The following is a 27616-nucleotide window of genomic DNA, read 5'->3' on the forward strand; positions in this document are numbered from 1 at the left end:
TTTTGGAGAGTACTTAACGGTACGCAGGGGTTTAGCTTTGCCCCTGGCATTGCTGACGTCCATGGGCGACGGTAACCACTCTCCTTCAGATGGGTCGTATGGTCTTCTGCCTACAAGGGCAATAAAAAAATAAACAAAAAAAAAGTTCAACATTGCGACTTTATATCGCATTGTGATAACCATAGATACGGGGCTTGTTGACCACTTTGCACCAGTCATTTAAGACATGAATGTTTTTTAAGACCTCATCATCACGAGTTTTGCAGCGACATAAGCGACTCAACGGTATCCATGAGTTCCAGCCACACAGGGCACTATGATGACATTTGAATTACTAATTATGCATAAGTCAGGTCACCGATTCCACTCCACTTAACAACATCACAGATTCTTCGAGATGGTGCTTTGGTTCTGAGCTGACTAGTCCATTTTGCTTGTGACCCTTCTTGTAATGAATCAACGTCGCGTCATACATTAATGACGGTGATTGGCCAAAGATGACGTCATATCGCACAAACCAATAACAAATCAGGAAACGCAATAGTGGCACTAATTGTCAAAATTTTACAAAATTAACACACGAAGAAAAAAGATGGGCGCGCATGTCAATTCTATATTTGTAAAATAATTAAAAATAATATAATTAGTATTTGAAGAAGTAGACGCATTTATTCATTTTCCTGGCCACCTCAAGATACCTCTAAGAAATAGACGCAACACTTCTTCTTCCCAGCTTCCAGCGATAAGACTGCCGGTGGCGAGAGCTCTCTCGTGGTAGCATGAGGTCACTTACCATATAATTTTGTGCAATGTTTTTCTATCGCAGAGACACAACTGGCGCAGGTCATCCCGCGCACTTCCAGCGTACATCGGGACAGTTCCGCCTCGGCGACCGGCGGACCTGAACCCTGGAGTACGAGTTGCTGGCTTCAAAAAATACCGTACGCTCTGGCTGTTAGAGGCCATTGTAATTGGTTCTAATTGTTAGTGGACGCTTAACTCATGATTTTTAGTAGACGTTTGACCGATAATGTTTTTTTTATTGCTTAAATGGGTGGACAAGCTCACGGCCCATCTGGTGTTAAATGGTTAACGGAGCCCATAGACATCTACAACGTAAATGCCGCCACCCACCCACATGAGTTGTAAGGTCTCACTTTTAACAGTAGGTACAACGATTGCCTCGCCCTCTAAACCGCATTACGGCTTCAGGGCAGAAATAGGCAGGATGGTGGTACCTACCCATGCGCACTCTCAAGACGTCCTACCACCAGTAACGAGTATAACATAGACGAGTGATTGAAATACGGCACACATAATGCTAACTTAGGTGATCTAAGACCTCACTTGAATAGTGTAAGAAATATTACAGTTTACATGCAGGAGCGTACTGTTTCGTGGCAGAAAATAGGCAGGGCGGTGGTACCTAGCTGTGTGGGCTCAAAAGAAGTTCGCTAGTAATTACGGAAATTATAGTATTCTTGAATTTTTTTTTGGTACCCTATGATATTCTTTCGTCGTAGAAGTCATTCGTGAACATGAGTCAAGTTTCTGGCTGCGGGATTCGAACCTCGACGCTGTCGCATAGCTCGATACAAGGACACCATCTCATCCTTTAGGCCACAACGACTTCGATAGATTTTATAGTACAGCGACTGTGTGCTTGGTTTCGGATCGATCTAACAATCGCACAGTTTGACCTTGGGGTCTTAAAATATTAAATCGCGCAGAAAACGAATAAAACACAGAGATAACAACACTCCGGACTCTTCAAAATTTCAAGAAGACCTATTAAAACAATAAGCAAATTAACAAAAAGACTTACATTCGTTTGAAGTTTGTTCTTGAACGGAGACAATTGCTTAGCGCAATCACCAGATCCCTCTGTGTTGTTACATATTTGAGACTTATTTTCTGAAAGATAAATTACAAATTGGAATAGCAATTGGTCATCAAACGAACATGAAAGGGAGCACACGATATGTGTATAGAGCCGCGTATTTCTTGATCATATTTCTTATTATGCTAGATACAGAGCGTGCTATCATGTACAGTGACGTCAATATTCAAATATTCACGAATCACATCACAACATCAGCGCATAGCAGTCCACTGTTGGACATAGGCCTCTCCTACTGCACAACACTGAGCACGATTCTGGGTTTCTCTCTTCCAGCTCTTGATCCATCATCAGCATTCATCCGATATTCAACAATGCGACACAGAAATTTATAGCAACTGCGAGAAAATGTTTGAGCATTTCTTAATGGTTTTTTTTATTGCTTAGATGGGTGGACGAGCTCACAGCCCACCTGGTGTTAAGTGGTTACTGGAGCCCATAGACGTCTACGACGTAAATGCGCCACCCACCTTCAGATATCAGTTCTAAACTCTCAGTATTGTTACAACGGCTGCCCTGCCCTTCAAACCGAAACGCATTACTGCTTCACGGCAGAATTAGGCAGGGTGGTGGTACCTACCCGCGCGGACTCACAAGAGGTCCTAGCACCAAAAATACAACAACAACATAACTTTAACGGTTTTAACTGCTAGAAGATGTGGCTTCTGCTTTTACTACTTCTAGTTAGTGTAACGTCACGTTGCTCTATCAATTGCAATTCCAAGATTCTCCGAAGTCACGAGACGTGTAAGTCTTCATTACCGGCTGCGATATTCTGGACTACCCACCCGTATAAACCTGTCCGTCGACGGATATGATGTTGACGTCGAAGCCCAGTTCATATATCAGATCCGCTATCTCCCTGGGCGTGACGGTGCTGGGCAGGAAGGCGACGCGGGCCGTTCCATCGGCGAGCGATACGTGTCCCTTTGTGACTCCCGACTTTGCTTTCAACGCTCCTGTGCAAGGAAGATGGGTAGAACTGTCAATAAACTTCATACTTAATTGTGTTGGACTGTATTTGTTCTGCTTTTGCTAACAAGGGATTTATACAATAGGAATGTAGTGTTGTATTCCTTAGATAGATAGATGAGTTCGAGGTCCACCTAGTGTTAAGTGGTTACCGGAGCCCATAGACATGAACAGCATAAATTCCACCACCCACCTTGAGATATGAGTTCTAAGGTCTCAGTATAGTTACAACGGCTGCCCCGCCCATCAAACCAAAACGCAATTTCTGCTTCACGGCATAATTAGGCGGGGTGTTGGTACCTACCCGTGCGGACTCACAACACGCCCTACCACCAGTGAATAATATGTGGTTTTAAAACTATGTTTAACATGATGGTGGATAAGCCGAACAGAGGCTTAAATTAACAGTGTGACGACTTAGGAGGGAAATTCCTGGGGCAGACGAATTTGGGGAGCCGACCCACTTAAAGGATAAATGTTCTATACGATCCTCATTGGTAGACCGTAAATATTTCAACTATTATCTCCGGAGGGATCTTGTAGATTAGGTCTGTGTTGTCTAGGGAGGACTTCTTAGGACGACATCTTTCGATCCAAGCATGAAAAGACAACGTGACGTGCTAATTCACTGTACTAAGCTATGGTTATTCGTTGGCAGGACTGGGATTCGTTATAATATATATTATATACATATATCTAATTTTTTTCTGTAACGGTGAACTATGAGCTCACGATCCATCTGATGTTATGTGGTTTCCGGACCTCATAAACTTGACGTGAATGCTGATACCAACATTGAGAGATGAGGTCCAAGAGCCAATTGAATAGGGCTCCACTCAGTAAGTGCTTTCGGAGCTGAAATCGAATTACGACCTACCCGCACCGGCTTACAATACGCTCTCTCAACCATTCTATCAAGACCCACCTTCTATGGTGTTGACGCAGGATTGGCAGGTCATGCCGATCACTGAGAGGAAGACTTCGCTGACGGGCGGCGTCTGGCTGCCGGTCATGTCGATCATAATAGCGGTCGGCACATCCTTCGGCAGGAGATTTCTGTTGGAGCAACGATGCTGTTCGTTTTTAATACGCTTTTATTAGCTTCAGACGTATGTATGTGTTAGTATGTAACGGAATCTTTGAAAATGATTTTGACCCCCTTCAAAACGTCGGATTAACTCGAAATTTGGTAATTAAGGACCGATGACATTTCAATATTTAAAAAAATAATTAAAAAATTGAAATTCAACTAAAAAATGAAAAATAAATAATAGTTTAAAAAACTTAAAAAATAAGCTTTTAAAGAAAATCCAACTAAAAATATAAGATACATTTTAATACGTTTGAATTAAAAATAGTGTAAGAAAAAATTATTTTATTGTAAAAAAGCGTGGGCTGCATGGTATCAGTAGTTGTAAATATTTTATGAACAAATATGAGTAGAAGGGTTATATTGATAATATCCTGAAAAGCACCCCACGCATTTTTTTACAATAAAATAATTTATTCTGACACTATTTTTAATTCAAATTTATTAAAAAAAAAAAACTATTTTTTTAGTTGGATTTTCTATAAAAGCGTATTTTGTTAGTTTTTTTTCAACTATTATTTATTCCATAAAACACATAAGTTTCCGGTTATTCAATTATCGTGGTCACACGCAATGATTTGATCTTTGATTGCAAAACGTCCGAAATGAAACTAAAAAAATACGTAACGCCTTAAACGAATCTGAACCTTGAACGTTATAGCTTAGATTGAAATTTTTTTAAACAGTCTTTAAAGCACTTGCGTCTTCTTCCTGTGCTTACCTGCTTTCGTCGTCATTGTCGACCGGGACCTCAAACCCCATATTTTCTATGTGAGACCTGATCGCTTCCAGCGAACACAGTCGGGGGTCATATCTGATGTAGCCGGCGTTCTCTGATAACTCCACCTGAAGACCAAATTCGTGGATATATATAAATAAAATCCGCAAAATTATATTTGCGTAATCACTGGTGGTAGAACATCTTCTGTGTCTACGTGGGTAGGTACCACCGCCCTGCCTATTTCTGCCGTGAAGCAGTAATGCGTTTCGGTTTGAAGGGCGGGGCAGTCGTCGTAATGTATAAATTGAGGCCTTAGAACTTACGTCACGAGGCGGCATTTACGTCGTATATGTCTACCGGCCCCGGTAACCACTTAACACCAGGTGGGCCGTGAGCTCGTTCACCTACCTGAGCAATAAAAAAAACCTGTCAGCACGTTTATATACATACGATGCCTCGAAAATATCCATTTACCAATTTAATAAATTAATAATTAAATTATTTTATTTGTAAATTATAAAAGCACTATAAACACAAAGCTGTAATCTTCGTCATGAAGATGATGCCAAGTGCGTGGTCAATCATCGTCGCCATAACCCATTTCTAAACCGCTGACGCTAACCCTCTTGATTTGATCTCGTTAAACAAAATATCGGTCGCCACAAAAAATATACGAAAAGACATAGTAGACAGATAGTAGACCATCAGTTGACCGAGTAGACCTGGCTCACCTTAACGCGTTCCACGCCTGGCACGTCTCTGACCGATCCTTCGATGCTCCTGACGCACGACTGGCATGTCATACCGTTGATCGGTACCCTGACCGCCACCAGGTCCTGATCATTGTCGCTGTAACAAAAGAAAAGAAACATCAGGATACCAAACTTCTCTTCTTCTTCTTTAGATATTTCTCTTCTTCTTTAGATAGAATCTTTAGATATTCTACTGTCCGTATATCATAATCGCTTTTATTTTATTGCCCTTGTAGGCAGACGAGCACACGGCCCACCTGATGGTGAGTGGTTACCGTTGCCCATGGACTTCACCAATGCCAGGGGCAGAGCCAACCCGCTGCCGTTTGCCGTGTACAGGAAATACAAATTATAAGACACAGAAGAATAAGATAAAAGACAAAACCGAATGACCCTCAAACAGAAGCTCAAAATATAAAACGGAAATACTGGCGAACCAAGTTAGGTCACAACCCTCAGTGGACTACCAGGCTAATGATTCAGACCATTGACACGCTGGAAAGGTCATAATTAACACATAGAAATACAATGGCAGCGATGGTTTTGAAATAAATTGGAACTGTGTTAAAATACCTAAATTTTATAAATATTCTTTTTTTTTTATTGCATAGATGGGCGGACGAGCTCACAGCCCACCTGGTGTTAAGTGGTTACCGGAGCCCATAGACATCTATAACGTAAATGTCGCCACCTACCTTGAGATATGAGTTCTAAGGTTTCAGTATAGTTACAACGACTGCCCCACACTTCAAACCGAAACGCATTACTGCTTCATGGCAGAAATAGGCGGGACGGTGGTGCCTACCCGCGCGGACTCACAAGAGGTCCTACCACCAGTGATATAGACCAAGACAGAAACTTGTCAGGCGATTCGAAAGAGAAACAAAAGAAAAGAAATGGAACGAGGGCGGACGTGACTGGCAGCAGTGATTCTTTTCAATGCCTTCCTAAAAGACTTACAGGAACCAGACGACAAACGAACAAACCAACCGTACAAGTATGTACCTAATATTACATTAAGATTGTTAATAAAGGCTTCTTTATCTTAGCATTACTAACTCTGCTTGAATAGTCGCCGCAGTATTTTAAGACCAGGGTGTCTCCCGTGAGCTCTCATACAGACCAGAACCCCTACATCTAAACACCGTAAACAGCCTTTTTCTCCTACCTAAGCCGAAAGTTCGGTTTTCGTCCCGCTGTACAGGGAAGAAAGTCTAACTTTTCCTCCCTGGGTACTGACAAGTGCGCATGCGTGTTAGTGTCTACGTCTGCTCTCACGCACCTAAAATTCTCCGCCATTGTTGTGCTCGGGCAATTTGCAATATTGTGTATGACAGCTTTGACAATAAGCTGACATGACGCTTGTTCATAGATGATACACTTAATATTTGGCGCTTGTTTGTTTTTTCTGCTCTACTCGTTTTGTATTTTCGACGCGTTTTGAGTGTGTATCTATCGGGCTGTTTTTATTTATTTTCAACGATCACTGCTTTATTATTAGGGATTCCAACCCTGCCTGCCTTGTACGACAATTGCTTCTACACTGGACACCGAAGATCGCTCACACGTTTGACTTGAAATGTGTGAATTGTGGGATAGCATTTAATCATAACAATTCCATAGGCCGTCGACCCTTGGACAGTGTTACAGCATTATATGGTTGGATCATATTATATGGTTGGACCCTTGGACAGTATTATATGGTACCTTAGTTAATAATAATTGAAGGTGAATACACTAGGTATATAACACGTTGTGTTTTATTTTTTTCGACGCCTTTTAGGTAAATCCATACCTGATATATATTTATTTAGACATTTACAAGAATATCCAATGGATATAATAAACATTTACTTATGCTTAAATAAGATAATATTCAGATCTTTTATACAGATTGTAACATAACCTAACTTTTACTAAATCATTATTAACACTGCTCTCAGATTGAGAAAACTTTGAGAATTTTCAGCAAGGTACTGTTAAATCTGAATCTAATAATTCATATTAGTTTCATCACGTTACATTCGGGCCCAAAAATGTATGTAATCGTTTCAGTCTCCTTTAATAGTTAAGTATTAAACAAAGATGAGTTCATCAGACAGTTCTTATTCAATTAGTAGTCGTTTATTTAAAAATAAAAAAACAGTTAAATTGTTTTTTTTATGAGCGGGGGGCTACGCCCTCTCAACCCCCAGCCACGGCTGCGCCCCTGGACCCCGGCTCGGTACTCCACGGGTGCTAGGTTTTTTACAATGTCGAACTTTCGGCCTGGTAGGAGAAAAAATAGTATGTGCGCCGCGGGAAAAAAGTAGGACATCTCATCCCGCATGTTTGGTAATGTACTATTTCCAACCGCAATTCATATACAAGATGCAACCTTCAGAAGGGCACGTGTCATTCGCAATAACGTAAACGAGGAAATATTATCTCATTATATAGATAATACATACATAAACCTTCAGTGCTGTTAGAGTTTAACTTATTTAAATAAACATAAAATGATAACAATAGAGGTAAGAAAACTACAAAATTAACTTAAACTAAAACATATCTCGGCATTCGGCTTATCTCTCCTCTTAACAGCTTGTCTTTCGACAAAGGCCTCCTCTAAGGATTTCCATTTGCTTCTGTCTTTTGCTGTACGTAACCATCTTGGTCCAGCTACTTGCCTCAAGTCATCTTCCCATCGCTTTGGCCGTCTTCCTCTAGTTCTTCTGTTTTATCTAGGACACCATTCCGTTGTTATTATGTTCTATTTCTCTTTCTTTTTTCTCATCATATGTCCCGTCCAACGCCATTTTAATTTTCTGTATATTGATTGAACTTTTCCAAATTTAGTCTCTCCTTTTGATATATAGATAATAAGGCATGAATAAGAAAAACGGTAGACTAGAGACAGACCTGGGCCTTTGTTTGCTTCTGCATCATCAGATATTAGCCGTTACCATCGAATACCCGTTCTGGATGGCACCACCATTTAAATCGGATCCTCTGGCCTCCCTGACATTATAGCCCATAGACATAGAATCACAAACAGCACCTACCATAGTGTAGTCGTAATTTGCACTGTATTTTATTTTATTGCTTAGACGAGTGAACTAAGCTCGCCTGGCGTTAAGTGGTTACCGAAACCCATAGACATCGACGACGCAAAAACTGCGGTGTAAATGACCAGACCTACCTACTCGTGTCGATTTCAATATATGTATTTAATATATTTATTACACGTCATGCAAAATTTACATTGGCGGATTTAATGCCTAAGGCATTCTCTACCAGTCAACCAAAGGTAGTGCAGAGTAAATTGTGGTAAGTGCAATGAAATTTATATTAAATTACAAATACATACACAAATATATATTTACACACCGTATCTACTAATATACAAATCTAGTGGTTTTTACGGATGTTCCGTTATAACTACTGAACCATGCATCCGATTGACTTGAAACTTGGTATCCGTGTAGAAAATACATGTACTTAATGGATAGGCTAATGAGTGTTGGACTCCCTATACCAGTTGCGGGGGCGTTAATGATGAGAATCTTTGTGGGGGGTGAGAAATAATAATGTTAATTTTAAATGTTCAGCGAAGCGGACTGGTACAGCTAGTACAATATATATATCTGTAGTTGAGAACCAATAATGAGCGTATGTAACTAGTCAGGTCATAAGTATTGTCACACAGTAAAAACTTTTCTTTTAGAATGCTGGCCACAAAAAAAGTTTATTGAATTCGAATTTCGAATTGTTCATGAAAATAAAAATATATACTTTTAGAATTTTACTCATTTTTAAATATGGAGTGGACGCTTAGAGAAGACCGTGTTGCAGTTATTGCGTTGCATCGTTGCGGTTACGCGCCAATTCAAATTTTTAACATACTGAAAAATTTGAATATAACCAAAAGATTCGTTTATCGTACCATCAAACGATACAATGAAGACTAGTGTAGATGACAGGTCAAGAAGTGGTCGCCCTCGGTCTGTTAGGACTCCAGCAGTGATAAAAGCTGTGAAGGCGCGAATTCAAAGAAATCCCAAACGTAAGCAGAAACTGTTGGCCCTTCAGATGGGGTTAAGCAGAACCACGGTGAAAAGGGTGTTAAATGAAGACTTAGGGCTTCGGGCATATCGAAGAAAAACAGGACATCGTTTGAATGCTCGTCTAATGGACCTGAGACTGAAGAGATGCCGCGCTTTGTTGAAGCGGTACGCGGGAAAAAAATATCGGGAAATTCTTTTTTCGGATTAAAAAATTTTTACCGTAGAAGAGAGCTACAACAAACAAAATGATAAGGTGTACGCACACAGTAGTGAATAAGCGAGCAACCGTATTCCGCGTGTCCAACGAGGTCATTTTCCATCCTCGCTCATGGTATGGTTGGGAGTTTCTTATTGGGGCTTAACAGAGGTACATTTTTGTGAGAAAGGTGTAAAAACGAATGCAGTTGTGTATCAAAATACAGTCCTGACGAACCTTGTGGAGCCTGTTTCTCATACCATGTTCAATAACAGGCACTGGGTATTCCAACAAGATTCGGCGCCAGCTCATAGAGCGAAGAGCACACAAGACTGGCTGGCGGCGCGTGAAATCGGCTTCATCCGGCACGAAGACTGGCCTGTCCGAAGACAGCTGTTCCGCCCTTCGAACCGAAAAGCATTACTGCTTCACGGCAGAAATAGGCGGGGTGGTAGCACCTACCCGCGCGGACCCACAAGAACTCCTACCACCAGTAATATCATCAAATCAATTAAAAACATTCAACTGTTGATGCTGATACCAAATAAAACTAACCTTTAATTACAAAGATAAATGTCGCGTGTTAAGCGAAATATCGCTTAAACCAAATAGCCTTTGATCCCTCGATCTTTTTTTATTAATTTTAAAAGTTCCTATGCGACAACCCTAGCGCGTTGCGTCCGTTCGTCCATTAAAAAGTATAATATTCGTTTCATCAATCAACTGTTTAAACTTACTTTAATTTATGGCAAAATTTTAGACTCTCTTATTATATTATGTAAACACTTAAGTATTATATTTTTTACTTCATTTATTTCAGAGTTTGCATCCATATTATATTCATTAACAATAACATTTCACCTAGAATACAAAAATATAAATAAAAGCAATAATAACAATCTCCGACTGTTTTTTAATCTTATATGTGTTTTGGTGTGCAATAAAGTTTACTCTCTCTCTATATAAATATATGTAAAAAATATAAAAGAAAAATTCGGTTTGAAGGGTGGGGCAGCCGTTGTAATTAAACTGAGATCCTAGAACTTATATCTCAAGGTGGGTGGCGCATTTACGTTGTAGATGTCTATGGGTTTCAGTAACCACATAACACCAGGTAGGCTGTGACCTCATCCACCATTTAAACAATAAAAAAAAATCTTCAGTATCCACTTAACACCAGATGGGCCGCGAGCTCATCCACCGCTCTAAGCAATATAAAAAATAAAATAAAAATACTTCACATTTAGAGTTTTCATCGTAATTACAATAGATCACTAAGACTTACCGAAAGTTCGAGACGCGTATACATCGGTTCTTCCGTTTTTCTAATGGAAGACATTTCACTTCACACTTGTACAGTGCACAAAGAGAATGTTGCAAACAAACTCGTACGATGATTGTAAAAAAATAAATGTCGACCGAAAATGCTTTTAAATAATTCCGATGAATTAGATCGAAAATTCCATACACACAACCATTATACACGATATCAAACCCGGAATGTTATTATAGTACAAAGAAAACAATTGTTTATGAAAATCATCACAAAAATGGCGGCAAAGTAAAGTTAGGTTAATTGTCACGACCCCACCGAACGTGGTCTCGCCTTGTCGCGGCGGTGGGGCTTAAGCGTGCACCCCGATACCGTGGAGCAGCGTTGTCTGCACAGGGGTGCCGTGAACAAAGAGGACTGCACACCGTGTTCCCGTTTTCCCACCTTTGCTGGACAAAGGGTGCGTGAAGCGGGAGATGGCTCCCTTCTGGAGCCGTCTTGAATGCTAGGCCATGTCCCCGGCAGCTTTTTGGCTGCTAAAGGGGAAGGCCCTCCAGAGGAGGGTACCGGTACGCCGGCGTGGCCACACCGTGGTCAGACGTGTGGGTCTGTCAGTAATGGTAGACCCCACGTGGATGAGAAGTGAACCGGAGGGCACTCCCTTCCGGTCGCTGGTTGCCATGTCCCCGGCTGCCTCTTGGCGGCTACAGGGGAAGGCCCCCCAAAGGGGGGTACCGGTTTACCGGCGTGGCTTCGAAGAAGCACACCGCAATCCCTACCGAGTAGGGGACGGGGGCTGCTGCCTAGCAGGAGCCGTGAGGATGCGAACCTCTATAAAAAATGCCCCAATCCCAAGTTTTTGACACCTGACGATGGGATGAATGGCTGGAGGGAGTCTAGTCCCAAGGGTTGTCCCATACCGTAATCCCCACTTGGTGGGGGGCGGGGGCCGCTGCCTAGTAGGGGCCGCGAGGATGCAAACCTCTATAAAAAATGCCCTAATCCTAAGCCTGTGACGTGCCCGGTGATGGGATGAGTGGCTGGAGGGTGTCCAGTCGTGAGGGCCGTCCCAGGGGACCGACCCCTGGTTAAATAACAAAGGAACGAAATGAATGATGGCAAACTTACAAAAAACATTACCCCAGGAGGGTACCACTCTAGGTGGAGAATGCCTCCGTGCTTCCACTTCGGTGGGAGCATGCTGCCCCACGTATTCTGGGGGGGGCAAAGCATGCCACGATGAAGGGGGCTGTGCGACGGGCAGCGGAAAACCCGTCGAACCGAGGTGTGCCAGCGCTGGCTCGACGCGCTCTGCGCTCGTCAGCGACTGCGAGGCGGCTGGCCCGAAAGGGAAAGTCAGGCGGAAGAGGAAATCGAGGGGAGTTTCTTCCCGCGAAGGGAAGGGGGGGCTAACGTCGTCCTCTGACACGGATGCCCCACCGGAGAAAGTGGTGGTAGTCTCCGATTCGGCCTCTGCCGCGGAGGAGATGCCGCCCCCTAAAGGGAGACCCGCTCGGGGGAAGGGCGCACCGTCACCGGCGCCGTCATCGGCGTCGATGTCTGTCGCCTCGCTGGACGGGCGGACGACAGAAGAGGAGGAGGGCGGTCTTCGGGACCCTGCCTTGGTCATAGGCAGGGCCATGAAGACCGTCAAGTCGTATGCGGCGACCAGTGCCAAAACCAAAGCTGCTGGCCGCAGGCTGCGGGAAGTCGTCTCGCGAGTCTCGAAGGTTCTGCCTTCGGTTGCTTCCGCCAATGACCAGGTGGTGCAGCTGATGGCGGAGAATTTGAGGCTCCGAGCACAGCTACAGGCGCAGCAGCGGCCCGATGGCAAGGTTGCTGCTACCAAGCGGGTAGCCGCGACGAGGTCGTCGCCCGCGTTGCCGCGTGCCGCTGGGTCGCGGACTCCTCCGGCATCTGTGCCGGCGGTGTCGCCGCTGGTCTCCGGGGTCCCTCGGGGTCCCTGTCCCTCAGCGGCGGCTGGCGACCCGTGGCCCGTGCTGCCACCATCGCGCGCGGTACAGCGGCGTTCGCGTCTCCCGTCGCCGCGGTCTAGGGAGGCGACGGCCGTCGAGCGGCAGCAGGGATCCGCGGGGCCACGGATCTTGGGCCTGCCGGAACCGAATTGCTACAGCCTGGACGAGATTATCGATCGCACCGTCCAGGCTGTAATGGAAAGGCTGGGTGGCGGGCTGGCGGCTCTCGAAGCGAAACGTATTGTCGCTGGTGACGCTGAACGGCCTGCGTCTACACATGCCGCGGTGTCGGGTGCTGCAGTGACCCGCTCCACCCCCGTACAGGCTCCAGCTACTAGGGCGGGCCCGGGGCGAGACAGAGCCAAGCGGGGGGGCGGCGCTAACGCGAAGTGCACATCGCAAGCGCCTCAACCCCGTCCGCTGCCCCCGCCCCCGTCTAACATGGACGAGGGGTGGAATGTGGTGGCCCGGCGGGGTGCCAAGAGGGCCGTACCGACAGCTCCCCAAGTGGGTGGAGCACCGGCCACTGCGGCGTCTCAGGCTGCTCCCCAACAGGGTCGAGCGCCTGTGGCCGCCAAGAAAAAGAAGACGAAGAAGAAGTCGACGCGCGCGCCGCGGTCGGCGGCAGTGGTCTTAACGCTGCTGCCGGCCGCCGAGGCCAGGGGCGTGTCATACGGAGATGTAGTCTCCCGGGCGTGCGCGGCTATTGATCTGGACGAGATCGGGGCGGGGGAGGGCCTCCGCTGTAGGCTGACGGCCAATGGGGCCAAGCTACTAGAGTGTCCCGGTGCCGATAGTTCCGGCATCGCGGAGCGTCTGGCGGCGAAGCTCCGTACGGTTCTGCCTGAGGAGGAGGTTCGAGTGCACAGGCCGGTCAAAATGGCTGAATTGAGAGTGACCGGCCTGGACGACTGCACCACTAAGGATGAGGTGGCGGCGGCTATTGCCGCCCGGGGCAACTGCGCCCTGGAGAATATAACCGTAGGCGAGCTGCGCCTCGGTTATACCGGGGCTGGCTCTGTTTGGGTGCGTTGCCCGGTAGAGGCGGCCACCTCCTTGGCTGCTCCTCCGCCCGGGAGACCGTCGGGGGAACCGGGCAGGTTGCGCGTGGGCTGGATAGCGGCCCGCGTGCGCCTTCTCGAACCACGCGCCTGGCGGTGCCTTAGGTGCTTCAGCACTGGGCACTGCCTTGCTAAATGCGCGAGTGCCGTTGACCGCAGCGGATTGTGCTTTCGCTGTGGTCAGCCGGGACACAAGGCGGCCGTGTGCTCGGCTGCGCCGCACTGCTTATTATGTGCGGCGGCCGGGCGCAAGGCTGACCACCGGGCCGGGGGCAAGGCCTGCCCTCCGGCCAGCAAGAATGCTGAACGAAATCGGCGCCGCCAAGCTAAGCGGCGTCAAAAGAAGCGGTTGGCCGGGGGAGCACCGGCCGGCACTTTGTCCCCCGCTGAGGCGTTCGCGCCCGATAGCGGGGGCAATGGAGTAGGGGAGGGAGCGATGGATGTGGTTCAGTCTTAATGGATCACACCTATCGCTTCCTGCAGGGAAACTTGAACCACTCCGCTGGGGCTCAGGACATGTTGCTCCAGACCATGGCGGAGTGGTCAATTGACGTGGCTGTGGTCGCCGAGCCATACTTCGTTCCCCCAGCGGATGACTGTTGGTTTGGGGACGTTGATGGCTTGGCGGCCATACATATCAGAAGAACCGCGATGGTCCCCCCCCTGGCGATGGTGACCAGGGGCCCCGGGATCGTCGCGGTACAGTTAGAAAATATCGTCGTGATCGGGGTGTACTTTTCTCCGAATCGGCCTACCGTCGAGTTCGAGCGGTTCCTGGACGGGCTAGAGGTGATCGCTCGTCACCTCGCTCCCCGTTCAGTGATACTGGCGGGGGACTTCAATGCGAAGTCTGTCGCTTGGGGTTCCCCATTCACGGACGCTCGTGGTAGGCTGCTGGAGGAGTGGGCGGTCGCGGTCGGTCTCTGTATCGTTAATAGGGGCTCGATCGCGACTTGCGTGCGGTGGACGGGCGAGTCTATCGTGGACTTGACGTTCGCGAGCTCGCCCGTCGCGCGGCGCATCCTCGGCTGGAGAGTGGTGGTGGGGGCGGAATCGTTGTCCGATCACCGGTATATCCGGTACGATCTTTCTGCCCCTGCGCCGACGCCGGCTGCAGGTGCCCGCGGGGTTGACCCCCCGCAGAGTGCATCCCGGTCATTCCCTAGGTGGGCACTGAAGCTCCTGAACAGGGAGCTCCTGGTGGAGGCCTCTATGGTGGCGGCGTGGGCGCCCAAGCGCCCACAACCTGTCGATGTGGAAACCGAGGCCGAATGGTTCCGGGGCGCGATGCACCGCATATGTGATGCCTCGATGCCCCGGGTCGGCTCTCGGCACTCTGGACGGCGACAGTCGCCCTGGTGGTCGCCCGAAATTGCAAGACTGCGTGCGGTCTCCATTCGGGCGAGCCGCCGGTGCACTAGACACCGCCGTCGCCGCCGCCTGCGGCGCGACGAGCCCGTCGCGTTCGCGGAGGAGGAAGCTCGGCTGCACCGCGAATATCGCGCTGCGAAGGACGCCCTGCGGCTGGCCATCAGGCGGGCCAAGGAGCAGAACATGGAGAGACTCTTGGAGGCGCTCGAAGCGGATCCGTGGGGGAGCCCATACAAATTGGTACGCGGCAAGTTGCGCCCGTGGGCCCCCTCTATGACTGAGCGTCTCCAGCCCCAGCAGCTGCGGGACATCGTTTCGGCGTTGTTCCCGCAGGAGCGGGAGGGTTTTGTCCCTCCCGCTATGGGCGGGCCGTCTGACACCGTCGACGGCCAAGCTCCTGCTGAGGTGCCTCGTATTACCGAGGCAGAGCTCCGGGTGGCCGTTGTCAAGATGACTGCGAAAGACACGGCCCCCGGCCCGGACGGAGTCCACGGCCGGGTATTGGCCTTGGCCCTCGGTGCCCTGGGGGACCGGCTCCTTGAGCTATATAATGGCTGCTTGGAGTCGGGACGGTTTCCGTCGCTCTGGCGGACGGGTAGACTTGTGTTGTTGAGGAAGGAGGGGCGCCCGGTGGATACAGCCGCCGGGTATCGTCCTATCGTGCTGCTGGACGAGGCGGGAAAATTGCTGGAACGTATTCTGGCTGCCCGCATCGTTCGGCACCTGGTCGGGGTGGGGCCTGACCTGTCGGCGGAGCAGTACGGCTTCCGGGAGGGCCGTTCGACCGTGGATGCAATTCTTCGCGTGCGGTCCCTCTCGGACGAGGCCGTTTCTCGGGGTGGGGTGGCGCTGGCGGTGTCTCTTGACATCGCCAACGCATTTAACACTCTGCCCTGGACCGTGATAGGGGGGGCACTGGAGAGGCATGGAGTGCCCCTCTACCTCCGCCGGCTGGTTGGGTCCTATTTGGGGGCCAGGTCGGTCGTATGTACCGGGTACGGTGGGACCCTTCATCGTTTTCCGGTCGTGCGTGGTGTTCCGCAGGGGTCGGTTCTCGGCCCCCTCTTGTGGAATATCGGGTACGACTGGGTGCTGAGGGGCGCCCTCCTCCCGGGCCTCCGCGTTATTTGTTACGCGGACGACACGTTGGTCGTGGCCCGGGGGGATGATTTTAGGGAGTCTGCCCGTCTCGCCACAGCGGGAGTGGCTCTCGTCGTCGGAAGGATAAGGAGGCTGGGTCTCGACGTGGCGCTCAATAAATCCGAGGCTCTGTGGTTTCACGGGCCGCGGAGGGCGCCACCCGTTGACACCCACATCGTGGTTGGAGGCGTCCGGATAGGGGTCGGGGTGCAGTTGAAGTACCTCGGCCTCGTGTTGGACAGCCGGTGGGCCTTTCGTGCTCACTTTGCGGAGCTGGTCCCCCGATTGATGGGGACGGCCGGTTCTTTGAGCCGGCTGCTCCCGAATATTGGGGGACCGGATCAGGTTGTGCGCCGTCTCTACGCGGGGGTGGTGCGATCGATGGCCCTGTACGGTGCACCTGTGTGGGCTGAGCCGCGCAACCGGGCCACTATGGCTCGGTTCTTGCGCCGGCCGCAGCGCACCGTTGCCATCAGGGTCATCCGCGGATATCGCACCGTCTCCTTCGAGGCGGCGTGTGTTTTGGCGGGGACGCCGCCATGGGAGCTGGAGGCGGAGTCGCTCGCTGCCGACTATCGGTGGCGCAGCGAGCTTCGTGCTCGGGGCGTGGCGCGTGTCCCCGAGAGTGAGCTGCGGGCGCGGAAGGCCCATTCTCGGCGGTCCGTGCTCGAGTCGTGGTCGAGGCGATTGGCCAACCCCACGTGGGGGCTACGGACCGTCGAGGCGGTTTACCCGGTCTTTGATGACTGGGTGAATCGTGGCGAGGGACGTCTCACCTTTCGTCTGGTGCAGGTGCTGACCGGGCACGGATGCTTCGGGAAGTACCTGCGCCGGATAGGGGCTGAGCCGACGACGAGGTGTCACCATTGTGGACACGACCTGGACACGGCGGAGCATACGCTCGCTGTCTGCCCCGCTTGGGAGGTGCAGCGCCGTGTCCTGGTCGCAAAGATAGGACCTGACTTGTCGCTGCCTGGCGTCGTGGCGTCGATGCTTGGCAGCGATGAGTCATGGAAGGCTATGCTCGACTTCTGCGAGTGCACCATCTCGCAGAAGGAGGCGGCGGGGCGAGTGAGGGAAAGCTCTCCTCACTACGCAGAAACCCGCCGCCGCCGAGCAGGGGGTCGGGACCGGGGTCGTATCCGTGACCTGGCCCCCTAAGAGCTAGGGGTCCCACCCGTTTTGTGCGGGGAGGGACCCAGACGAGGGGTGGCGTGCTCTGCACGCTCACCCGCAATAGGAAGCCGGGTGATGGTAGACCGCGTTCCCCCGACCGCTCTGGGGGAAGGTGTAACGCGGCGCCATCAAAGCGGGCTCTCGGCCCGCTGAACGAGGGAACCGGTGGTCGTTTCGCTGGCGGCCACCGGTCCGGCGTCCGTGGGACGGTGGGATGGATGTAATGTGCTCTGCGTCAACCCTGTCCCGCCGTTTCAATAGCCCCGACTGGGCTCCGGCCCGGTCCGAGGTAGGGCGCCGGTTGTGAGCGGCAGGAGTTTTTAGTGAGGTTCAACTCCCACATACCCCACCTGCCGCGCGGGTGGGGATCCGGCGATTTTCTCCTGTGGAAAAAAAAAAAAAAAAAAATTGTCACGAACGTTTTTAAAAAGAAAAAGTTTTTTTTTTATTTCTTTATTAACGCAAAGGCGTTGCTTTCGGCAAATTCACGACTGCACATTTGGAGTTCGCCTTCGTTAATAATAATTTACGTATGTAAAAATTGAATTTTGGCGACGCGCGCAAAACTAGACGACGAAACAAGCGCTTGAAGCAATGCAGCGGAATGTTCTGGAAGGTTTTTTTTTTCTGGTATTGCAAGCAGGAGTTTTTTTTTGTTACTAATACCAAAACCGTTGGACGAGCTCAAGGCGCTCCTGGTAATGAGTGGTTATCGGGGCCACGTTAACGGCTCATCTTGAGACATAATATAATAATATATATATACATATTGTCTGTAAAGTCGGTTAACGGACGATAGTCTTACGTGATAACGTCAATAGCAGAACTATTTGAACTGCTAAGTCTGACGTCACGCGAGGAGAGAGATAAATGTGTCACAAGCCAACGCTTGGGCTGATCGTGCCTCTCTATCGCTTGTTCTGCGCTCTCGCTCGCACGCTCAGGCTCGGACGTAACGTGACGCTTTTTTGAGCGCGCAGCCGGTCTTCATCGATTGAGCCCTAAACACGTCATTACGGATCCTCCCGATCCATTAACATAGCTTTTAGGGACCTCAAGCACTGGTCACCGTCGTCGCCGAACCCATCGCTTGCGACGATTGATAAGACGTTATCAAGTCTGTTTTTAAAAAGCGCTTTTTATGCTTTACCGTAAAAGCACACGACGTTTTACAATATGTGTAATGCGGTGTGTTATATCGGGGGAAATGATAAGAGACACAATAAATAATTCCAATATGTTATATTTAAATAACTCGCTTAATATAATAATATGTAATTTAAACCACAGAAGTGTATAAATTTCCGTGTGTGCTTTGCAGTGTTTTCTTTTTGTTTCGAATACATTATTATTTATGTAATGTGTATTTATTATGTACTAGAGGTCCCGTAGTAGTCGAAATTCGACTATAATTAATTGGAATTGTAAGTTTGTACACTATTATGATTGTATTTTATACTTCTATAAACACAAATTTCGCCAAGACTACATTATAAAAAATATTAACAAAGACAAACAATATTTAATGTATTCTCAATTTGACAACAGACGCCAAGAACAAAAGTTTGACCATAAATAGTATGCATGCGTGTGTGCGTCAAATACATGGTATGTAGTGTGTGTAATGTTTTCTTTATTGATTTAATGTATCTTTTATGCATTATTTAAAAAAAAAATTAGCGTTGTGCACTTATTCTCTATATTCTCTATAAGTGCGGAAAATTTCATACTCCTCGGTCCGCGCAATTTTCGTAAAAAGGGATACAAAGTTTTTGTTTCACGTATTAATATATAGATTACAGAAATTTTTCACAAAATCTTTTCATGCCATATCCAAGTCTGACTCGGTAATGAAGTGGTTAGCGCCCATGACCGCTGGGTCGGGGGTTATGTTCCCTATTCGGGCGAATATCTGTGTGACGCAAAAAATTGTTTGCTCTTTTTCTGTGGGTTTATTTCAAGGTATGTAAGTATGTACGATAGTCAGAGTCCCATAGTACGAGGCACCCTGGTTTGAGGTCGGATGATCGTGTGTGAGGTCTCCCGTGTTTATTTTATTGACACAAAATAACTAAGACTTTTTTCTGAGCACTGAAAATTTTCTGCTTCAATGCCAGGTCTTGAGGGTCATAAGTCAGTGGTGCTCAACTACTGGTCCCCGAACCCTGTAGGGGCCAGTGGTGCTCAAACTACTGGTCCCGGACCCTGTGGGGGGACCGTATAATTGGGGTTGCCAAATTTTTTTTTCGATCATTTTCGAAGCTCCTCTTAAACAACTTCGTCCTGATCTCACCAAATACAGAATATAACTTTCGAACCAAGTCGATGGCACTGGTTGGTAAAATACTTCATTAGAAGTATTTTTTCTTCTTGGGATTATATTAACATCAGGTGAGCCGTGAGCTCGTCCACCCATATAAGCAATAATAAAAAAACGTATTATAACGGACATTTATCTAGATAGGGTTCCTCAAAAAAAATTCTCTGCACCGGTCTCGGGTCGTAGTAAAAAAAAGTGACACACCCCTGACATAAGTCACTGTTACACATATTAAAATTAACAATTTCCAGAGAAGCCTTCGAATTCTACACGCTACATTGTTATTTCTGAATAAATTAATTATTAATAAATTCAGTTTTCGCATGCCAATTAACACATAATACGTTTTGGTATAGCATGTTAAAGAGTTCTCACCTTTCGAAAATAAAACTTTAATGAGGATCAAATGTTGCAAACACTTTTGCATTAGTTTTGAAAATTAAAAAATCAAACTGTCGACCGAGTGTCAAACAAAATTTGAAACCACAGTACCTACGACCGTGTCGTTTCGAACGCGGGAAAACTTTCATGGCGGACCCACGCGTAACCTCCACAACTGAACGAGAATGTTTTTAAACAGAATCGCTTAGGAAATAATCATTTAGTTTATATTTTAATTAACAATGGACAGTTTATAAATATAGTTTATTGTTATAAAATTTAAATCCTAATTGTTTTCTATTCGATTGTATTGAATAGCAGTCAGTGAGTCAGCTCTGACACTGTCAGTATGTTTTTTTTTTAAATTCCACTATATTAATACGTGAAGCAAAAACTTTGTACCCCTTTTTACGAAAATTGCGCGGACGGAGGAGTTTGAAATTTCCCACACTTAGAGAATATAGAGAAGGAGTGCACAATGTTGATATTTTTTTAAATTATGTTTGAATAATACATTAAATCTTTAAAAAAGACATTACACATAATATTTGTTTATTGTCAAACTTTTCTTATTGTTTATGGTCTGTGGTCAAATTGAGAATAGATTAAATATTGTTTGTCTTAGTGTAGTCTTGGCGAAAGCTGTGATTGTAGAAGTATATTAATAGTATTTGACAATAGAATCATAATAGTGTACAAACTTATAATTTCAATTAATTTTAGTCGTATTTCGATACGAGGGTACCACTAGTACTTGTAAATGGGTAATGAGGATTTATGCCGTAGACATGTCATATCGGAACCTCCCAACCTACTCCCGATGCTTTTAGGCATTTCAAGCACCGGTCAACGCTCTCATCGGATGCGACGAAGAGTTCAACTTAGAACCTAACCCACAGATACAATGCACTAGAGTTTCTGGCTCCTCGGTGGACAGCGATTCCGATCTGGTGGTAAATTCAGCGAAGCACTGCTCTTGCTAGGGCCAGTGTTAGCGAATTCTCTCAGGTTGAGCGCTGTGAGTTCGGCCATCAGTTAAGGTGAAGCCAGAATAGGCCCCCGATACCATTGGCAGATTATGTAGGTAGGCAAAAAAAGAAATACAATTCAGAGAAACTTTTCGTAAATTTAAATTATATTAATATTAATATCCATACTATTAAACACATTTTAATATACATTTTACTGTTTATAGAATATTTTATTTTACATTTCTTGTAATAATACTTGCTTTGGCCATTCCAAACGAGATTCGTTTTTATTATGACGCGTATTTAACGTTGAAAATCGCAAATCGAGTTGCGTAGAACTTGATTTCCAATTTTGTGGGTTACTTACTTTTATTTATATAAAAGTCATAAGTGTGTATGTATGTATGAATTACCTTAAAACGGCTGGAATGATACCAATGAAATTTCTAGAAAATCTTCAGACTATCCTAACTACAGTGAAGTTTCCATGGGTTCGGATCAGAGTAATGTCCAAGTAAGCCAGCAAACCGGGGTCCGGTTTGGACTGGTATTTTAGTGGCGCACGGTCCGCTTGGTGGGGATACAGTCACACGAGGACCTCAGCCATGCCAGGGTTCAGAGCCTGCTGCCTACAGGTGCTGTTCCAACTGCATACAAATTTTACTTAACTTTTACGCTATCGAGAACGTTAAAAACTATGTTCGAATTTTTAACGTTCTATGGACAAGTTTCGAATAATTCCTTAGAGATTTTATCACACATCTAATTACATTACATAGATCTAGCTTATTCAGAATACCAGATCGGTTGATGCTCATTAGTGGCCTTAAAAAGCGCGGAGAAACGCGTAATCGAATTGGACATATTTATTAATAAATACCACTGTGAATATCAAAGTCATCGAAACGGAGTTCGAGGGTGATCCTGGCTTTTGGCATAACCGATCCACGAGATGACCACTCCCCTGGGCCATGCGATTCCAAGCATGGTTCCGCTCCGATTTCGATATCAATACTATATTGATAGCAAACACTTTTGTCACGTCTGTGTCTTTGTCTTATCCGTTAGAAAAAAAAAACAGAAATAGAAGCGGACTAAATATTTACATTTTATTTCTCTCCTGATGACCCTAGCCATCAGGACGACTTAAAAAAAATGTTATTTACATCATCGGTACAATCCAATGAGCTCTTTGTTATTCCTACCTATGCTGATAGCCTTGAGGCTATTTCAGCTTCGCCCTAACATGTAGATAAGCTCACGGGACTCAAACCAGAGTGTTGCTAACACTGGTCCTAGCAAGAGCAGTGCTTCGCAGAATCTACCACCGGATCAGAAACGCGAACCACTGAGAAGATCCGGCGAGAAACTCAGAGGGCTGTGTCTATAGGTTAATTCGCTCGTAGGACGGTAACCGGTGCTTGTGGTACCTAAAGCACCGTTAATGGATCGGGAGGATCCGTAATGACGTGTTATAATGTCATTTTCCAGCAACGAAACAAAACGTTTGTCCCAACCACTTTTTAACAAGAGGTCCTTACGCAATAGAACAGTCCACATATCGCGCCATAGGCAATATTCAAGGCGACCGCACGATATACGACGACCATAACTTATAACTCATGTTGAAACAATTAGAAAGGTAGTCATAATACCTTAGACGACCTCGAAGACAATCGGACTGGCTGTATATTTATTTATTTATTGCCTTTGTGGGTAGACTATAGATCCCATTTGGAAGCAGTCGCTGGCCATCGTGGCCATTTCCCTACCTATCCGCTGGTAGTTTGAAGGGCTATTCGAATTACGCGCGGCCGATTGGTGAGCTCACAAGCTCAACCTGAGAGAATTTACTAACACTAGCCCTAGCAAGAGTAGTGCTTCGCAGAAACTACCAGTGGATCGGAATCGCGACCCACTGAGAAGATCCGGCGAGAAACTCAGTGGGCTTTCATTCTAATTATAATTTAATATTAGGAGCTCATTAAGTATGGAGACCGTAGTAAGAACACGTTGAATGCAGATAAATGCGAAATTTGAAAACTATTACATTTTATTTATAAAAATATATATATAACTGATTCGGTAGTGCCGTAATTAGCGGCCCAAGTCGATCGATTCCCAAGTCGAGCAAAAATTCGTGTGATGAACAAGTTTGTTTGCTCTTTGTCTGGATGTTTATTATCTATATATGTATATATTAAAACGTATATAGATCCGACGAGAAATTCAACGGGTTTGCCGGTAGTACAGCCAAGCCGAAAGATTACAATGACAAACTTAATGCCTAATACAATTTCAGCCAGTCAGCCAAAGATATTCTTGACTCTAGAGAATATTACAGCAAGCGCATTGCTTTGTTGATTTGTAAATAAATATCTATATATCAATACGTGAAGCAAAAACTTTGTACCTCTTTTTACGAAAATATCGCGAACGGAGGAGTATGAAATTTCCCACACTTATAGAGAGTATAGTGGAATGCAGAAGGCATTTTTTTTAATTATGCATAAAAAATACATTAAATCAATAAAAAACACTACCATGTATTTGACACACGCACGTTTAGATACTCTTTTGTTTATTGTTAAAGTCTGTGGTCAAATTGAGAATAGATTAATATTGTTTGTCTATAGTGTAGCCTTGGCGAAATCTGTGATTATAGAAGTACAATAAATAGTCTTCGACAATAGAACTGTAATAATGTTCAAACTTATAATTTCAATTGAATAAAGTCGAATTCCGACTACTGGGGGACCACTATTATACATAATTTGGATACATACAGTAAATACATACGCATTACAAGAAGACAAGTGTAATTGTTGTTAGATATCGCTCTTAATTAATTGAGACGTAAACACACTAGAGAAGATAAACTAGATTAACATATTTTGTCTAGGTTATCCTGGTCTAAGTTGTGAGCACCGAAAAAACACATCAAAGACATACCAAAGTCGTGTGGCGACTATAAATGCCACTACCACATCTAGGTAGAAAGAGTTCAATCTATTTAGAGAAAGTCGAAAAAGAAATGACATGTGATATTGCCAAAAAGAAGGATGAAGAAAATTTACAGTAAAACACTGATTGAGATATAAAATAAAAGACACAATATACCTAGATAGGCAAGTTTCACTAAGAGACCCTATATGAAAAGGTTTTAGATGAATAATGGACTAGACCACATTCTACAATAGTAATGAGAAATTCCTGACACTCAAACACGTCCGCCATCTTCGTTACGCGGGAATTTTGCGCCGCCATATTCGATTGTGACGTCACCGACATACAGGGCGTTTGAAAGTCATTTAGAATCTGATTAAAAGCACTTGAGGGCTCAGAGAGCTATTACGAATGCATCGTAGTTAGAATGATAACGAAAGAGACAGAGATAAAGCATTTTAAGTGTATTTGCCGACATCAAAAAAGGAGGAGTTCAGATTTTGTATGTTCTTACGTGTTTACGGTTATTTGTGGGTAGATTTTTTTACATCTGTAACCGTAATATTTATATTCTATCGCTATGTTTAAATGATACTGTGGGTTGAAAGGCTATTTCATTTAGGCGACATTTATATTTGTAATCAAAGATCATTTCATTTGGTATTGGCATCAGCAGTTCGATGTTTTTAATTGAACATCAATTTACCCCATCTAAATATCTGAAGAAGTTTTTTATCATGATATTTATCCAAATGGTTAAACCGTAAATGTTTCTGAAATATTCCTCGATATAAACATTTACACAAATAATTGGCACAATACTGTATCTTACTCAATGATATGCATCCACAAAAGGTCCATCTCATCATCATCAAACCTTTTCTATTACCCTCTGCTGGGCTCGAATCGAATCCTTCCATTTACATCGGTCTCCACTTCGATAAAGCGGCACGACACGAGAACCCTCTCATCGTGGCTGCCGGTAACTACATTCCCGATCCTGCGGACAGAATGGAAAGCAGTCGACGTCGCCCAAAACACGTCATCTCGGATCTTCCCGATCCACTAACAGTGCTTTTAGGTACTTCAAGCACCGGTCACCGTTCTCGTCGAACCCGTCGCTTGCGACGAAGGGCTCGACGAGTAAATTAACTCTCAGACACAGCCCACTGAGTTTCTCGCCGGATCTTCTCAGTGTGTCGCGTTTTCGATCCGGTAGATTCTGCGAAGCACGGCTCTTGCTAGGGTTCGTGTTAGCATCGTCGTCAGGTTTGAGCCCCGTGAGCTCACCTACTAGCCACGGTTACGCTGTAATAGCCTCTCAAGGCTAGGTAGATCAGCTTAGGTAGGAATAAAAAAAAAACATCGGTCTTGGGCAGTCTGTTCTAGCTCCTCCCACGTCGTGCCCAAGACACCTAGCTCCTGCTCCACCGAGCGACACCAAGTTGTTCAGGGGCGGCCTCTCTTCCTTTTGCCAGACACTTTGCAGGTCAGTGTTCTCTTGATAGATGGGCTATCGAGCTTTCTCAATATGTGACCAATCCAATGCTATTTCCGCGTATGGATCTCCTTCTTCTTTGGTGTCTGCTTGGTGTGGGTTCATTTGCCGCCTCAAATTCATATTACTAATTGACATTCACTGCGAAAAGTGACCTGGATACGCTAGGGTCTATAATATTGCTGGACGACCAATTCCTCTCATTTCAACACGGCCCCGATATTTCATTACGTATTTCTCTCGCGCCCGCCATATTGGATATATGACGTCTTCGCTATAAAGGATGTTTTATTTATTTATTAGTATATTTATATTTTATTAATGTTTATTTTGATTCGTGTTGGTCCTAGCTATTTTTTACCATTGATGCGTGTAGGGTCACACACACATGCTTAATAACGTACGTGGCGTGTTACCTGGCTACGTAATGCAAGGTGTCATCTTCACCATTCCACGCTTGTGGGAATAGGATATTGGGACGACAGTCCAGTTGTAACGGTCAGACAGCGAACACAGTTGCACTTAGATAGCTATAATAAAACTGTATGTACCTATTGTATTTTGCGTATATATTAACGACTTTCATTTACAACAACTGGGCTCATCCTAAAATGCGCCATAAAGAAAACTTCGCTTAAACTTTTTATGGCTAGTCTCTTGACGGTAAGCATCTACGTTAATTTTAATTTTAGCTAGTTACCATAAAACCTAATGGATGGCTATACTCGCTCGGATGGTGATCGGACTAGTTTACAGTGCCACCTGGTCGTTAAATAGTGGTAAATCCCATAGTTGTCGTAGCATAAATACTCGATATAAGTAAGCTGTGTGCTTAGTTAAAGTTAACTCAAATATGTATGCAGTTGGAACAGCGCCCCTAGCGGCAAATGTAGGCAAACGATCCCATTCCATACAAATATGAGCTAACTTTTACGGTATCGAGAACGTTAAAAAACTCGCACTAAGCACATTGATATGGTGTCCCAGAAAATACTTCTGTCCAGACTCCGACGACACTAGTCTTGTACGACATCTCCTGGAAAAAATGGGGCTGACTATTTTGGCCGACGCTAAAGAACCAAATTTTGAATAATAATAAAAAAAACTTACCCAGTCTCTTCAACGTCGTCGAGACGCTGATATTTAATACTTCGCGACATCATCTTGTCACTTTCGCGCATAACACAATATCAATAGCTTTGTCTCATTCTAACGTCGATCACATTCACATATAACTTTGAATACTTAAAGTTTATTTGTGTTCTAAATTCGAAATAAAGGACTCTTATATGTATTTGAATAATGAACGGGGGATTTGAGCATTTTTCATTGTTTGCTAACACTTATTTTGTTCTCGCTTGCTCGAACGACAGCCCGCAATGGCTGGCTCACAAAACGCGGTAATCGACACGCCCTTTCACCCGCCCACGGTTTCGCGACCTAATAGATAAGACGCTGCACTCGTATCGAATGATGCGACAGCGCAGGTGTTCGAATATCGCTGGCAGTTTTTTTTTAAGTGAAACTTCTTTAGGCGCTTTGACAGGAAAATGTAACTCGCGGCAGATTCGTTACGGCTAGAGAGAAAAGATACAATTTAGGAAGAGAGTGAGTGAGAAAACAGACAGAGCGTCTCGCGAACCACTCGACACTTGAGAGAAGGAAAGGACCAAACCAGCTAGGACGTTTCTCATATACACACGATTCCCTATTACAAGAGAATTTTGTTTTAAGGATGAAAAATGTAGATAACCTATGTGGTTAACTACATTTACAGAAATAGCATCGTCTAATAAAACCCAAACCCGCAAAATTATAATTTGCGC

The 27616-nt window shown here is 45.7% G+C and overlaps 1 protein-coding gene across 8 annotated transcripts in view; it reads right to left on the reverse strand.

Annotated features, from left to right (window-relative positions):
- Positions 1–27616, reverse strand: part of LOC101738315 (copper-transporting ATPase 1) — an 82479-nt gene that overhangs the window by 24717 nt on the left and 30146 nt on the right. For 4 of the 8 annotated variants that reach the window (XM_062675317.1, XM_021350961.3, XM_038019196.2 and 1 more), the window contains exons 2-8: positions 26901–27025; positions 5415–5532; positions 4684–4808; positions 3798–3928; positions 2689–2859; positions 1826–1914; positions 794–908 (exon numbers count right to left, since the gene is read on the reverse strand). In XM_062675317.1, the coding sequence (XP_062531301.1) occupies positions 794–908; positions 1826–1914; positions 2689–2859; positions 3798–3928; positions 4684–4808; positions 5415–5532; positions 26901–26971 (820 nt within the window). In that variant the 5' untranslated portion in view covers positions 26972–27025. Of the gene's footprint in view, positions 1–793; positions 909–1825; positions 1915–2688; positions 2860–3797; positions 3929–4683; positions 4809–5414; positions 5533–10962; positions 11171–26900; positions 27041–27616 lie in introns of those variants that run through there. The other 4 variants (XM_062675318.1, XM_012694364.4, XM_012694362.4 and 1 more) reach the window with 3 other exon arrangements.

Source organism: Bombyx mori, chromosome 23 (genome assembly GCF_030269925.1).
Source record: "Bombyx mori chromosome 23, ASM3026992v2".
Taxonomy (NCBI): Eukaryota; Metazoa; Arthropoda; class Insecta; order Lepidoptera; family Bombycidae; genus Bombyx; species Bombyx mori.